Genomic DNA, 16,711 nt, shown 5'->3' on the forward strand with positions numbered 1-16,711 from the left:
CCTGAAAAAGTTACTGATTCAACAGTTATTTTTACTGGTAAGGGACCGTCAGACAAGCGCCAGTGTGCAGCATTGGAATAAGTGAGCACACACTAAATACTCTGTTCCACTGTTGATCATAAATTGTGCTAATTCAATATAACTTGGGAAATGACCCTTGCTTCTTACTTGTCTCTTTCTTGAACTGTTTCACATCCCAGTAGGCCAGGCGTACGTAGGCATCAGACAGCTTGTTCATGGAGTCAATGATCTCTTTGCATGGCGATGTCTTTTGAAGATGACTACACACATCCCTGGCTGCCTGCATCCGATCCTTCAAACCAACAAAGATGCACAACTGACAAATGATTGTTTGCTTTCCTTAAAAACCTTGCCATGTCACACCACATATCAGATACTTACGTACTATGCTATTTCATTGACACAGACTACATGCAATTTTCTACTCCATGTCACAGTTGACTTAAAAAAGACACGAAGCAAAGCGAGAGCAGTTTTATGAAAAACAAACTTAAAAGAAATTCATACATTTACAGAATTTTGAAGTTGCACAGGTTCTCAAAAAACATTGATATCATTTACTGCCACATCATGCAAATCAGATTTGTGATGATGCCGTATCTCAGATGTTTCCCATTGACATGCTATTTTCTCACATCAACACCAACATGACTCAGTCTAATTCTTCCAAATATTGGTGAAGGACCAGTGTCTTCTGACACAACATTCCGACAATACAATCTCCTCTCTTTGCTTAACATTGTTAAGCTTAAAAAATTAGATTGATAGAGGTAACGTCAAAGAAACCTACTGACAGAAGCTAGTAATGCATGGACAATCCTGGATAACAGTTAATGTAGGACTTTACTTTGTCAGAGTTGGATAGTTCATTGACCCCACTGTTGCTCCTGGCCAAGAGAGGTCGACTCGAAGCTGTGATGACGCTATCCTTGTCAGCATTAGCCAGGGCCAGGATGACTGGCAGGGCGTGGTGAGGATGATCTGCCCCTATCCTCCTCATCAGGCCAGTCAGGTTACCATGGAAACGCTCCTTGCCCTGCGTCTTGGTGGTCATCCGGGCGGCCAGCTGGTACATCATGGGCAGGAACCGGCGACTCTCCACCCTGGTCAAACTCTCCTCCAGAAGGCGATTGATCTCATCATCGGTGGTGTTCTCAAACCAGAGAGAGCAAACCCGGAAGACACGGATGTCCTGTGTCTCCTCAGAGGACTCCAGACATCGTAGGTAGCAGTCCATGGACCGGTACAGAAAACGATCTCGGTCTTCACACAGTGAGTCTACCTCCTGCTTGTCAATGACTGACTGCTTCTGAAGGATGCGGAAATATCTGAGGGAGGAATGATTGGAGGGAATTCATCTTAGAGGACTTTCATGAAAACATTAACATTGACAAAAAGAGAATAATGATCAAATGAATATCACCATGATGAAGACCTCTGACACCCATCACATGTAAATTATTTTCTCATGTGAACTGGTAAACAAATCACAAATTTGGGAACTGTCCAATGAAAAATGTATCATGAAGAGATCATCAGGACTGGCCAAAACAATCTTAAGAGGGCAAGAGGAAGACCTAAGAAGAAATAGGAAGACAACATACGAGACTGGACAGGCCTAAAGTTGAGAGAGCCATAAAGGAAGGCAGAGGAGAGGGAGGGATGGAGGAAACTGGCTGTGAAGTTTTCTATGGCGCCCCCAACGGTCTTCTTGACTACGAGAAATGTAAGATGTCAGATGATTGTGCTTATTTCATCTGAATTTACTTTTGATGATATCATGAAAGTGAAGATAGTTGCTTTTGAGGGGTAAAGCTTGGCGGATGCAGAAAATACAACAAATTCAATGACTCACAGCATTTGCTACACATTTCAATCAAACAAATCCTGAATTTGTGATGTACAACTGTAAAGACACATTGATGTCAGCGTACAATGAGACTATGCAGGACTAGAATTAGGTGTCAGTTACAAGTAAAAAACAAAGAAAAATAATGCCTCCGGCACCACTACGTGGCGGAGGCATAACAAAACAAAACAAAAACACTACTACGGCTAAACTCATTTGGTCTACTGTCAATTTCATCTCATGCCCATTTGGTCTAATCCTCACTTAGTCTAATGCCCAGTTTGGCTACTGGTCATTTCGTCTAAGAACCAGATGGTCTATCGCAATTTTGTCTTCTTGGGATTTTTAATAATATAAAGTCTTAATAAATTTCTAATATACTGTGGGTATTAGACGAAATGGGCATAGCCCATCTGGAATTAGACCAACTGGTAATGAGGCTAAGTAGCAAGTGGACTAAATGGTCATTAGACGAACTGGGTTTAGACGAAACGGGACTAGACCATGTGAGTTGAGACTAAATGGCTATTGGACGAAGTGGGAGTAGACCAAGTGATAGATCACCTACTGTGACATGGCCATAGTTGAACTACGTGGGGAGGTAAAGTGCAGCAGTCAACGAGATGAACTAACTAAATTATACTCACTTGTCACTGGTGTTGGCGAGACCAAGTACACTCAGTTTCTCCACCTTGGACTGGGAACTCTTCAAGAGTGCTCTCTTTGCTTCATATTCCTTAGACTTCATGTAGTCTACCAGCCGCTGGTACTGGTTGTCTGCGAAGCGGGCCAGGGTGTGGTAGGCTGCAATGGCTGGCTGACTAGTGTCGTTGTTGTCATCAAAAATGTTGGCAGACTACAGAAAATTGTGTGAGATGACATGAGATAAACCACACTGTCAGGAGCACAACCTGTGCAAAATCAACTATTATTTCATAGCATCATCAGACTACATGTACTTCTTTTGGTTGACTGCAGCCTTCAAATTACTGCATAATTTGGCTTATTGCCTAATGCAGCTGATATATTCTGGATCGCATATATCCACCCAATCTATTAACAATATCGGGCCAACTACGGGATATTCCGTAGTTCGTTCAAACGCCGCAGGGGCCACATACGGAATATCCCATAGCGAATGAAATGACATATAAACGACGCCATTCCAAAGTTCTTTCACCTTCTAACCTTTGACAACATATCCCAGAATGCTTTGCTACACTGTCAGCAATAATTCAAGAAGGTTTTGTCAGTGGAACGCCAACAATATCGTAAAAATCATCGAAAAAATGTGCGTTTACATGGAATAACGCGAATAACCATGAAGCGTCAGTGGGTGCTATGTACTGAAAAGCTGTAGCTGTATCTATTGTGACGAGTTTCGCTTCAACAAACCATAGGATGCACACATTATACTGTCGATTTCCTGTGCACTCGCAATGGCTTCATTGTCATAAACATAAACATAAACCTGCAATTATTGTAACAATGGTCATGATATTTATATGTCTAGAAAGTTGACACTCTGATCATTTCATTTCCGGTACTGGATGTGCAAAATTATAACATTTGCTATTTTTAATCCATGAATGAAAGCAAACAAACTGATTTCGTAACTTTTGGATTACTGTACATCACGTCTGCTGAATACTATGACTGCACTGTGAATTGAATGGCAGCTTGTCATATACCATTTTAAAGGGAATTTTATCCTCTTTCAAATGATATATAACTTATCTATGTTTTGTTCATTGTTTGCTAATGAAGAGTGATTGTTTGGAGAGTGGTCTGCCTGTCGGAGTGTGGGTGCAAATGGTGCTGGGCCACTGCGGTGTTTGTTTACACAAGTGCGTTGGCCCGATATGGGTTAACATGCATACTACATGACATTCAGTTTGTGGAAAAGGATCTTGTAAAATACAAGCAGACTTTTCGTTTCAAAATCTCCTCCAGTACCTTCTCCAGATATTCCTCTAGGATGACGTTGGGACTCTGTGACCTCGTCTCAGCCAACCAGTTGCCATGGAGACTAAGAGTTGCAGCGTATGTCCTGTACCTCGCTGGGTTTGATGAGTGTGCCTAAAGGGAGTGTGAAAACATTGCCACTGATCATTGCAAGGACTATTCAAGATTATCTCTTGTTAACACTGGAAACTTTGGACATATAACTGTGCTGTGATAATCAACTTACGGCAAGCTGCATATACAAGTAGAGGAGTGTGATCTGAAGCATGATGCACAAAGTTACTTTCAATTTCAGTTCTAATGATGGAGTAAGACCACTCTGTGAAATGGTAATTGTTGACCCGATGGTAACTTTAGATGGTGACGGGCCTTAACAGCACATTGGAGCCATTCAGTTGCTCAAAATAATTCACGGTTTTGTGATATGCCAGGAATTTACTCAACAATTATCTCAGTCAGGGACATACTGGTATAATAATCTGGGTCTAGGGCAATTACCCCCTGGGCAATTACCCCGGACCCTTCCCCTGGCCCTAATCCTAATCCTAATCCTGAACCTAATCCTAACCCTAACCCAAACTCCTAACCCTAACCCTAATCTTTACTCTAACCTTATCACTAACCAGTATTTACCCGGGGGGTAATTGCCCGGATACGTAATAACCTGCCATATCTGCATTGGGAATAATGAGCAAAGATATTACCAATATATTATCATATAATACATTATATTCTAACCCGTTGGGGATGGGCTGATTTTGTTACAAAACGCATTTCCCATAAACCCTTGCCTGAGTATACTCGGGACTTGTCTTCAACAGGTTAAAAATACATACATGATAACCAGTCTGTAGGAAATGGGAAAAAAAATATCCGTTTAATGCCTCAGCGTTACCACAAAAATCACCCAAAATAAGAAACAGCACAAAAATCAACACTGATTGTTCAAATCAAATTTACAAATTGCAAATACAACCCTAGCTTCAAATCTAATTTCTCACTTAATCTCCCCCTCTAATTTTGAAGAAATTACCATGACATATGCTTTCATTCCTGTTGTTTCCAAAAGAACACACAACCATTGAATTGAGTCAAAACTACCTCAGTGAAAAGCACCTAAACAACGAGAACTGACTTTTGATAATTGATTGGTGACAGCTTTCATCAGGTGAAGTGCTGTCGTCCTCTCATTTTTAGCCCAGAAAAGTTGTGCCTCCTCCAATGCACTTGAACACCCCTCTGAAGAAGTGGACCGGTCCTCTAATTTCTCTTCCAGCTCCTTGAGTTTAAGCAGTGCCCTCTCAGCCACCTGACAGGATAAAAATAGCAATCGGTGCATTCAAATGAAAAGCGAGTCTGCGAAAACTTTTTTGATGTACTAGCATTTTTTCTTAAAGGGACTGTACAGTACTGGTTGAGGTAGGGATTCATGCTTTGAACATTCCTAAGTGAGGTAATGAAAAGCCTCTTATGAAATATAAAAGAGCATGGAATTTTAAGAAGGATTCAACGTTTATTTGATGAAAATTGGTTTTCAAATGGCTGAGATATCCAAAAAAAGTGCTAATAATAAAAGGCGACATGCCACAACTTTATTAGGATCTCTTTGTTTCACCTTGTCTTTGGATATCTCAGCCATTTCAAAACCGATTTTCATCTAATAAACTTTTGATACCCCTTAGAACTGCATGCTCTCTGACATCTTATAGAATGGTTTCTGAATATCTCGCCAAACGTTAAAAGCTAAATCTTCACCTCGACCAGAACTGTACACACCCTTTAAACCTATGTGCACTAGTAGCATGATCAGGTGATGATTAAGATGTGATCTTTACTAAATAAGGCATTTCCACCTACTTGAAAGCTGGTTAATTAGGGCCTATATGACATTATTTTTTTTTTCTTTAACTGAAGAAACACCAAAACAAACACAAGAGAAACACTCTGAACATAGAAAAAGTTGCAGTTTACCGTTTAAAAAAAGACAATAAGAACAAAGTTCCTAAATATACCAGTACACCTGCAATGAAAATATGAGTAGAAACGAAATCCACTTAATATACTCATTTACACTTTATACAGCTGTAATCTGTCCCATCCCTATCCCCTGACACACTCACATTCCATTATTGTCTAGTCTATCCCTGTGATTGGTTGATATATTGTCGAGTTTACTGGTCAAATAAGAAAATAAAGTTGTAGGCAAGGATCATGTGCTTATCTTTATTTACATCCCATCAATTCAATCCCATAAGAGAAGAATCTTGTAGAATCGAGCACAGTAAACAAAGAAAGATGTATAATAGTCTTTAAAAGCAGACCTGAAATCTGCTGGCATCCCTTGCCCACTGTATCTGAGTCTTGAGGTGACCAGCTATCCCATCATGCATTGCCTGCTGCCTATCTCTGTCTCCACCCTGGGGAACCATGTGTAGGAGAGTGGATCTCAGGGTCAGGATAGGCTCACTGAAGTCAAACTCATTGGCCATGAGGACTAGCTGGGATCTCCACTTATCCAAGACTGGCTGTGGGTCAACATCTCCACTGTGACAAGATCAACAAAAATAACATTGATAATAAAATGAGAGTAATTTAAGTGATGATAGTGATGACAGTGATGATGATGATGATTATGACAATAATAATATCAATAATGATAATAATTAACATGAACAATGACATCAACAGTAGCAACAGAAATAATTATGTGAAACCATTCTTCAATGATGTTCAAAGTTGCCTGCAGAAGGTGCAGATAAGAAAGATATATAAACTACAAATGTTGCTATGGCGACTGGTATGCCTCCGCCTTAATGCATGGTTCTCCTAATAGGTCTATAGTACAATGTCTTGACAATGTGTGATGAGTTTCACATTGGTAAAATATTAAAATGACAGGTTTGTCACAAATGTGTTGAATGTTCACTTTCCTTGAACTAGATGTAGGTTTAATTGGATGGATGGATATATTGTCCAAGAGTGCAGGTATTTGGGGATTTGAGGATTTTTACTTCACTTTTGGCCCTTTTTTTATAAGTTCTGCACAATGATTTAACTTCTAAGGTATGGGAAAAAATGTAATTTCACTATCAAATAGTAATTTTTTTGCATCTTCACTTGGCCTTTGACCCTGGACCTTTGACCCTATGACCCTAAAATTCCCAAGAGAATCACTGTCAGGTAGAACATGCATAGATATAGTACTAAGTTTCATGATGATACATGTACACTGTGTACCGTGAGTAACTTTCGAGATATGGACCAAGAAATTATATTTAGCACTTTCACTTGACCTTTGACCTTTGGGCAAGAAACTTCCAAGAGAATCTCTATGGGGTTATACATGTATATATCAAGTTTCAAGAAAAATTGGGCAAATATTGCATTTAAATATGAGGGAAAAAGTGAAATTATGAGAAGATGACCTTGATTTTTGACCCATGACCTTTGACTCATGACCCCCACATTCCCTAGATAATCATTGCTAGTCAGTGCAAGCATATGTACTAAGTTCATGAAGATAGCTTGAACCATTTCCAAAATATTTGGAGAAAAAAGTGATATCTTAACATTTTCACTTGACCTCTGACCTTTGACCTTTGATGTCATGACTCGAAACTCTCTCTGGAGAATAATTTTTTTTAGTATTACATGTATACACCAAGTTTCAAGAAAAAACCTCCAGGGATTGTATAAATATGGGGGAAATAGTGAAATTTTGAGCATTTGACCTTGACCTTTGACCTTGAGCATGTGCCCCCAAAAGTTGATAGGCACAACTTCATCCACTCATGCATTTACATACCAAGTCTCATTAGGATACCATAAACAGGTTTCAGTTACGCTGTCCACAAAATTCATTACGGACGGACGGACAACCCGAAAACATAATGCCTCTGGTGACACTTCGTGGCGGAGGCAATAAAAACACTGTGCTATACTAAAGAAAGAGAAAACACTATAACATGATAACATGTAAACACACACAAGGAAAGGTGGGTATGAGCTGCATGGAATATCAAGCCCTATTACTGTATACGCCATATGTTTCGCGAGTCTAAATTTTCGCGAATCGGCAACTCCCGACGATTTCGCGAGTGGTTAAATTCGTGATCGGGGAGTCCTGTACTGAACAGAGAAGTGTCAATGCGTACGTCACATTCACATCGGGATCAGAGTCAATATTCTCGCGTGTCTTTAATTTCGCAAATAGCACCGAACTCGCGAAATTCACGAAAATAAAAACCTCGCGAAATATTCGACGTATACAGTAACTGATGGGATGCGTGAATGAAGAATTCCTGCATCTTACCTCAAGACCACAGGAGCCCAATCCTGGAGTTCCACCAGCCCCTGAAGTCTGGCCAGCACTGGGTAGATGTGCTGGACACTCTCCATACTGGCCTCAGCCAGTTGGTGGGCCAGACCCAATGATGCCCTCTCTACTGACCGGTCAAATGAGGTCTTGTCCCGACTTTTGAGGCTGCTCAGGGCTGAGAAGATGTTGTGGTGGTAGCTACGGGAATCTTTGTCAGCAGGGCTGGGAGAGGTGGACACAGGAGGAGAGGGTTGATGAGGAAATGAGAAAGCGAAATGGCAAGCAAACCTCACAGAAATATGGGGGGTGGCAGATATTGGAAGATGTAGATTTGTTTGTCCTGAGGGATAGCACTCCAGCTCTCCTGTCTGTGCCTCCATGTTTGCTCTGAACACTATCGCCTTCTTGTTTGTTCCAGTTCTGTCTCTAGTTATCAGAAACAGGTCTTTGAGCGACTTACAGTTTTCTCATGCTTTCTTAAATATGCCTCTCTGTCTCTCCATCTATTTTCATATTTTTATGAGGAGTGTGCTGTCTACAAGTCTCACATTCTCTCAACTATAAAAACATTTTAATGTTACATTATGCTTACAGAGCTGAGCACTTTATCATTTCCCCTTATAACATACAGAGACAAATAAAGTTGTTGGAAGTAAATGAAGACATGAATGAATGTGTAAATAGATGAAACTTACTAACCCTGTACCAACAAAGTATTACCTCTCCTCAATGTCAAGGTCCCATACAGAGTTTCTCCAGGCAGCCTCAAACTGATACTCAGCCAGGGCGGGGTCGTAGTCCTGACCCCCAACAGACTTCTGACCTTCTAAGTAAGTCTGCATGATGTTAGTCAAACCAAAGTTCTGCATGGCCTGTGGACACACACAAACACAAGGAGATGTGAAAATTGACATCAAACTTTATCTTGCACACAAGTTATTATTATACACTTCTTTAAATTCTTGCATAAACATTAATGCTAACAAGCATATTATTCATTTGAAATGCAAGCAAATATTGGCAAAAGTGTACTCTTCCAGCTCATACAGCTTCTGTTGTGATAGTATGTCTACAAATTGTAATACAAAAAAAAGAAAGAACTAACTAGGAGCTTCCGGTGACTTATCCAAGCCCTCTATGTTAACAACATTACTGCCAGTGATTTGAGTATGGCTAGCCATTTTCTTATGTGGTCCTATCCCTTTGATTACAATGAAGCAATATGGAAAACTAGACTTTATATCAGTAATCACTGGGACAGTTTAAACTGAGAAATCTTGCCTCAATGTGGGTAGGAAATGAAACAAACCTACCTGAAGGAGACCAAGCTGGGAGTTCTCATTGGCTGAAGATTTCATCTGGAGGTCGTAGGCTGCTAGCGCCTTTCCCCACTCTCTCTCATGTTCATAGGTATGTATCCTAGGAAACCAAGATATGATGGACATTCTAGCTGAATGATAAAATGCTACATGTTCAAAGGTGTGTATCCTGGGAAACGAAGATATGATGGACATTCTAACTGAATAATAAAATGCTACAGCAAACTGATGTATTGTAGTCCATCTTCTCTCATGAGGTACACGAAGACCAGATAACACACAGTGTACTTCATTTTGACATATCATGAGTAGTTAGTAGTATCCACTGTTCTTGAAGTGGCAGTTATTTTCCTTGATTTCTCACTCATGCTTTTGTTTCATGTTTCTACTTTTATCTGAAGTTCAGAGAGCAAATCAAAGCAACAAATTTACAATGAAAAATATAAGCCAGGATTCTTAACCCGTTGAGGACGGACTGATTTTGCTACAACACGCATTTTCCATGGACACCTGCCTGAGTATACTCAGGACTCGTCCTCAATGGGTTAACTTCAATACAATGATGCTCTTTACTGAAAAAACTACACACCTTGTGGAGAAAAGAGCGAACTTTAGATCTGCGACACAAACGCTAAAGATGACCCAGCCTTCCTGGTTCGACAATGGAAACAGCTGTCTCGAACATGTGCAGAACACCATTTTTAGCCTAATACTGTCACTTTTACTGTTCACATCGTATATCAAAAGCTCGCTACTGTCATTTGTTTGCTTGTACTGTTGTAGGCCAAAAAAATGTCCCTGATATCAGATTGTTGTGGCATAAAAATGTGCTGTTTTATTTTTATGTTGGGTTTGAAACACACCATTACTCATTACAATACAGGGATACCGTCCATAAAATTTAATTCAAATTGTATACCATTATGTCAATAAAATAATAATTTACTCAATTATGTACACCTGAGAATAACAGTTTTTATATGAATGACATGTTCAGTCACTCATGACTTTAATCTTTACAATCTTGTATTCTTGGATAACACACGCAAGGCATTTTATAATATTATCTCCATTTCAATCTTTGTTGAATGGAGGTGACACATAATTGTCTGTTTTACCGCCAGCTGTCTACGCACGACCAATCAGTAATCAGGATGCCACGCACTGACCAATAAGATCACTTCCTCGTTGCTAGAGGCGGAGTCTACGTGTAGCTGCGGCGCTAAATCCAAATCTTCGGACATGTTTCTATTACTTGCAAAGTCGGATAATCATGGCCCAGAAAAAAGCTGATTTCTTGCCTTTCCCTTGATCATTTAGCTTCGAAATTTCAGCAGATGATAAACAAAACATTAGAGTACAGAATTATGCCAAAAACAGAAATCCGATTGTTTTGACCAAGTTTGATGATGTGACTTCAAACTCGATTTTCTCGGCTCAACCGTCAGTGACTTTAGGATCCTTTTGTTGTAGCGGGTCACAAATTTTATGCATGGAACATCCACCTCTAGTACATAGAGAATTAACACACTGTTGCCGTGGCAATGAATACACATAAACCATGAGACACACGCACCTTGCATCCGTATTGACCAGTCGGCCAGCGCCACAGCCGTACATACTGTCAGGCTCACCGATGCTCCCAAATGCCTCCATCAGTAGGCTCTGGACGTTGATGCCCGTTTCTCCGGCCAGGGACCCCAGTGAGACGGAGTCCCCAGAGTCCTGGCTGAAGGGTTCGATGGTCACTGGGTTGGTGGACAATGACCCCTCCATCCTGTGGGGAAAATCATCATCTTATTTTCACCTGATATGTTTAAAATGTTCAGCTGTGAGATGAAATGTGTCATTTTATTTTCTTTAACTGCTGAGTCTGATATGTGTAGTAATGTCAAGCAAAGCAATAGCAACAATAAAAAACCCTCCTTTGCCAAAGCTACCCAAGATAAGACACTAAATGGAGAAAATGATTCTGCAGTCTTCTTTTTACACTCTTCACAAGGCAATGGCAGCTTTAAGTCATCTATCTGAAAAAAAAAATGTCAAAATCTCGACTTTACCCCGCATTTATAAAGGGATCAATGTTAAATGCTTTCCTATCCACTACTAAAGTTGAGTTGTTTTATAAACGTAAAATTAGTAAATTTGATTCAAGAACAATTATCTCAAATGCTTTCCTTCATTTCTCATCCTGGTATTCTACAATTTGGACCATTTCACTTAAAAAGAACCATTTAAAACAAACTTGACAGTCATGATCAGAAGCCATAGCAAAACTGTGATATACTGAATACAGCTACAAGTAACAGCTATGGAAAAGGAGATATTCAGTTCATTTCCTGCCCAGTGCATGCATCCTTAACCCTATTCTAACTGGGCTATTTGAGACCAAGTTTTTACTGGGGGGGGGGGGGGGTCAATTTGACCCCCCTTCAGATCTCGGCCGCCGATCACGCGATCGCCGCAAAATTTTGCCTGAACATAGAGCCGGATGTCAACTACAAGATTACATGGTCATACAATAGAAAAATTTTGATTTCATATTTTTTTAATAAATTAATTATGCAAATTAACGCATGAAATCATATTTTCACCTATAACTCCATCAAAAAGACTGAAGAATTATTAGATTTTTGTGTCAGAGTTCCTCAAGACACATCAAACAATTTTCTAGTAAAAAAATAGCGCAATCAAAATCATTTTCTTTTGTTTTTTATTGTTTTGTTAATTTCTTATGTATTTTATTGTTTTTTCGATCTTTTGTTTTCTATTGTTTTTTTGCCAAAATTTGTTGGAGGCACTTTTTCAAGCTTATCTACATTAGAATTGATTTATTTCAATGGTTAAAAGTTGAAATAATCTAATTTATATCAATTAAACAAAAAAACACAGTTTGCATTGGATTTGCACACGAAATCATGAATTCAAGCATTTTTTGTGTTGACATGCATATGCAAAACATTGCATAACTTCAGAACGGTGTACCCGGACGTCGCAAATTTGGTCTCAAAATATGCGGGAGACTCGAATGAAAAAAGTCACGAAACGACACGGCAAAATCTTTGCGCGTTGCGGAATCATGGCGCAAAACGTCGAGGGGGGGGGGGGTCAATTTGACCCCCCCCAGTTAGAATAGGGTTAAACAAAAAAATGTTTCATCTACATTGTTCCCCTTCAGCCAACTTAAAAAGGGAAAACCTTTCAATGGTAGGGGGGGGGGGATACTAATAGCAAACCCCTCTGGAAGAGCAATGGCAGCACGAGGCTGTGCACATTACCTAAGACCAATGTCAGTATCTTTACCTCTGAGCATTGCACCACATCTCAGCGTAGAGTAAACAGGTGAAATGGGCCTGACACATCTGGGCTGCCTTGGCTACAACCAGATAGTCCACATCTAGCCAGAAGTTGTTATCCCATGGAGTGAAACGCTTTTGACTGCAAAATATCGAAAGCAACAACAATAAGGATGTTGTTATAGTAGTAATAGTAGTACATTGAAGTAGTAGTAGTAGAAGTAGTAGTACTAGTAGTAGTTGTAGTAGTAGTAGTAGTAGTAGTAGTAGTAGTAGTAGTACTAGTAGTAGTAGTAGTAGTAGTAGTAGTAGTAGTAGTAGTAGTAGTAGTAGTAGTAGTAGCAGTAGTAGTAGTAGTAGTAGTAGTAGTAGTAGTAGTAGCAGTAGTAGTAGTAGTAGTAGTAGTAGTAGTAACTGTAGTAGTAGCAGTGTAATAGTAGTGCTAGTAGTACCAGTAGTAATTGTATCAGACTGAAGTACCACTAACTAGAGGCAGTGTTGATGATTATAGTACTTATAGTAATAATCATCATCACTGTTAATACAATTGCTATAATTACTATGAATTCAAATTAAACGTGAAATATAACAACTCCTTCCACTCTTGGTACTTTCTATATTGTTTAAAAACATATCCCTAAGGAACGCTATTTATCTCTCATAGCATTCGAGCCTACTTGTACAGTTCGACCTCAATTATCTGGCCTCCTTTTATCTGGAAATCTCTATTATCCAGACACTTTCATGCAGTGATGGACTTTTTTTTTTCATACAAAAACTAAGAAAAAACAGTGACTTTATACTCAATTAAAATTTCAACAAAACTCACACGATTTACCTACAATATTCCCGACAGAACTAACATAAATTCACACCACATTATCATCGTAAAAGTAAGCAGTCATGATCTATAAATTCACCATAAGAACATGGATGGAAAACTTGTCAGTAAATCACGGTGCAGGCTAGCATAGATCCCAGTGCACTGGGATGGCATCTCGGATGGAAGCTATATACATTAACATTGTGTCTCCCATATCCGCCCAATTTGCTTATCCGGATGGGTGCCGATCCCGACAAGGCCGGATAATTGAGGTTGAACTGTACTTGACTTTGTGACTGACATACCACGTCACAAACTATAATTACAAGATAACTGTTTCTTCCTCAAATCCCCTCAGGACTACCATCTTTCTTTCTTTTTTTTCCCTTCTCTCTCTCCTGCCCCAATGATGACAAATAAATATAACACACTGATAAACAGTAAGTCTTGCTAGTGTAGATAAAGAGTAGAACCAAGAGAAATACAAGCAGACAGAAAGATAGATACACAGAGCAAAAAAAGGAAAATACATAGAAGGATGAACACTCACCCACTCTTCCTCTGCTGATTTCTCAAATAATGAATCATATCAAGAAGAGTCTTGATTGACCTTTGACCCAAAGGCTGCCCTCTATAGTCTGAAAATCAGAATGGAAAGCAACACAGGTCCCTGGTATTAGGATAGATATGCAAACTACACAACATACACTTCATTATCTGTTGAATTTCATTACTGAGCTGACCACATCCACAATTGAGGATTCTGCATTTCATATGCGCTAATATATCTATCACATTAAATCCCGATCATCGCCATCATTACTACTGGAATCAGAATATGAATTCCTTATACTTAACAAAGGAAGAAGTAGATCACATGTTCATATACAGTACCTTGTGAGCTTGGCATGGGGGTCACAGAGCGGCCACGGGTACAGGACGACTCAGTGAAGCAAGCAAAGACTGCTTTGACTTGCTCTGATAGAATCTGGCGATAGACGATGTTGTTGACTGCTAGAATGTCGTGGATGAGGAAAGGGAATACCCTCTCAGCAAACTCCACCTATTGTCAAAGGAGAGACACACAGGGAACATTATATATCATGCTATAGATTTGAAACACTTTGCACAATAATAATCAACATTTACATCATCACTATATCTACTTGCATAGTGTGGTTGCAATAAACATTACAACTGTTCTGTGACAGAAATACCAAACTCAAATTTCTATATCTATATTATGGTAAAACTATTTTTTTTTTCTGATGGTTTAATTAGATTTCTCCCCATAAATGAATGTCTACTTGATTTTGGAATGACTAGTGGACTGTGAATTACTCACAGCAGCAGCATAAGGGAAAAAAAAAACAACATAGAATGTAATAAGCCACAGTTAAATTACCTTCTCATGCCAAATTGTCATTCAAGAGCTTACTGTATAACTCAAAAAGATATGAGGTATTGTCAATGATACATTTCTTTCATCAAATCATGAGGAGTGGAAGTCAAGTAATGCTTTTGTATAGATCATGTGATGCTTTTGTACAGATCATGTGACTGACATTGTATCATCCATTACATCATACAGTGTAAGTATTTCAAGATCCCAACTTACTTTGGCAACACACACTGGCTCTAATAGCCTCAGAATTTCATCCCTCACTCCTCCGCTTCGCAGCAGAGCAACCGTCAGATTCCTCAACCACTGCTCATGGCTACCATCAGCTGGTTGCCATAGCAACTCCTCACAGATACTGTGGATGAATGCCTCATCACTGGTGTCTAGAGAAGGGAGAGCTGCAGCCTGTGGTTGTAGCGAAAGACTTATAAATTGTATGTGCATCAAGAGGAAACAAATGACAACATGGGCAGAAGAAAGTTTACTTGCGCCTTACAAAAGATGACATGTGCTAGTCCATGAAAAAAAAATACTGGTGAATGTCATTGTCTCAGGTACAGTGTGCACTTGCCAAAGGGCATTGCTACATCCCACTCAATCTTCAGAGAAAGAATTAGAGGGCTAAATCATCTCACTACTGCCTCAAGGTTACTGGGTGGACTCTTGCTGTAACAACCTACTTTGTGAATCATGGGATAGTGTTACCTATGAATGAGAAAGCCTTACTTTAAAAATGACACAAAATGAGGTAACAAAATGATAGTCTGGTGCAATAATGCTAAATCTAACGCAGTGAATTTTTGTATGGCAAATATCAAAACACTCTGAAACAGCATCATAAAGTGTCAAAGGGATACTGTATTATGCCACAGCAGGTATCTGCACACTTTTATCATAGGACGGATTGATTTTGCTACAACACGCATTTCCCATAGAGCCCTGCCCGAGTATGCTCAAGACTCGTCCTCAATGGGTTAAAGGCACAGTGCAAATCCTGTTAGACTACAGGAGTGGAGTATGAAGACTTCAAAAAAAAAAAAAACAAAAAGGACAATCTGTAGGGCTACAAAAGGGTAAGATGAAAGATTTTATTGTGCATTTCTCACCTTCTTCTTGGGGGTCTTAAAGGGGTGCAAGTAAGCCAAGAGGTGGTCGATTTGAAGGTCCTTGTACTTCTCATAGAACTGGCGACCACTTGGTGTAGCAAAGATACTCTTCAGACAGCTAGCTGATGCTTCTATGGTGTCCACACTTTGAAAATTACAAAATTACATGTATACTGTCTGTTATTTTCTTTTTATATATGCAATCAGAGAAAGTCTATTCACTATCTGCGACATATTCTATGACATTTACGCTGTATTGATTACTTTAAATGCTAAACAAATCTGCGCATCAATGTATTAAACACAACTTAATCCTATCCAGTAAATCCTACATTTTAAGGTTCATATTCTTTGTTTTAACTCACTTTGTAATAATGTGTTTGTTTGCTTGCTTATATATGTACATTTACTCAAAAAAGAGAATCAAGTCATTAAATGAAATCCTATAGATCCCTGTATCAGCAAAAAGTGGCAATGTGCTTCCATACTCTTTGACTACTGGTCAGGGTCCATACAGGGCCTCTTTATGGCAGTCTTGTGCACTATCAGTTTATCTTAGACCTTTGCTGTACAGGCTAACATCATGTGTAAATCTTGAAACTACTGTAGGTG

The 16,711-nt window shown here is 39.4% G+C and overlaps 1 protein-coding gene across 1 annotated transcript in view; it reads right to left on the reverse strand.

Moving 5' to 3' along the window:
- Window positions 1–16,711, reverse strand: part of LOC140242867 (serine-protein kinase ATM-like) — a 70,190-nt gene that overhangs the window by 16,229 nt on the left and 37,250 nt on the right. Inside the window, exons 34-48 of the mRNA XM_072322613.1 lie at window positions 16,100–16,244; window positions 15,210–15,398; window positions 14,486–14,654; window positions 14,142–14,229; window positions 12,776–12,910; window positions 11,049–11,249; window positions 9,467–9,572; window positions 8,874–9,025; window positions 8,148–8,375; window positions 6,157–6,379; window positions 4,971–5,144; window positions 3,827–3,949; window positions 2,518–2,726; window positions 869–1,349; window positions 169–313 (exon numbers count right to left, since the gene is read on the reverse strand). Of these exons, the coding sequence (XP_072178714.1) occupies window positions 169–313; window positions 869–1,349; window positions 2,518–2,726; window positions 3,827–3,949; window positions 4,971–5,144; window positions 6,157–6,379; window positions 8,148–8,375; window positions 8,874–9,025; window positions 9,467–9,572; window positions 11,049–11,249; window positions 12,776–12,910; window positions 14,142–14,229; window positions 14,486–14,654; window positions 15,210–15,398; window positions 16,100–16,244 (2,768 nt within the window). The remainder of the gene's footprint in view (window positions 1–168; window positions 314–868; window positions 1,350–2,517; window positions 2,727–3,826; window positions 3,950–4,970; window positions 5,145–6,156; window positions 6,380–8,147; window positions 8,376–8,873; window positions 9,026–9,466; window positions 9,573–11,048; window positions 11,250–12,775; window positions 12,911–14,141; window positions 14,230–14,485; window positions 14,655–15,209; window positions 15,399–16,099; window positions 16,245–16,711) is intronic.

Source organism: Diadema setosum, chromosome 19 (genome assembly GCF_964275005.1).
Source record: "Diadema setosum chromosome 19, eeDiaSeto1, whole genome shotgun sequence".
NCBI classification, from domain to species: domain Eukaryota; kingdom Metazoa; phylum Echinodermata; class Echinoidea; order Diadematoida; family Diadematidae; genus Diadema; species Diadema setosum.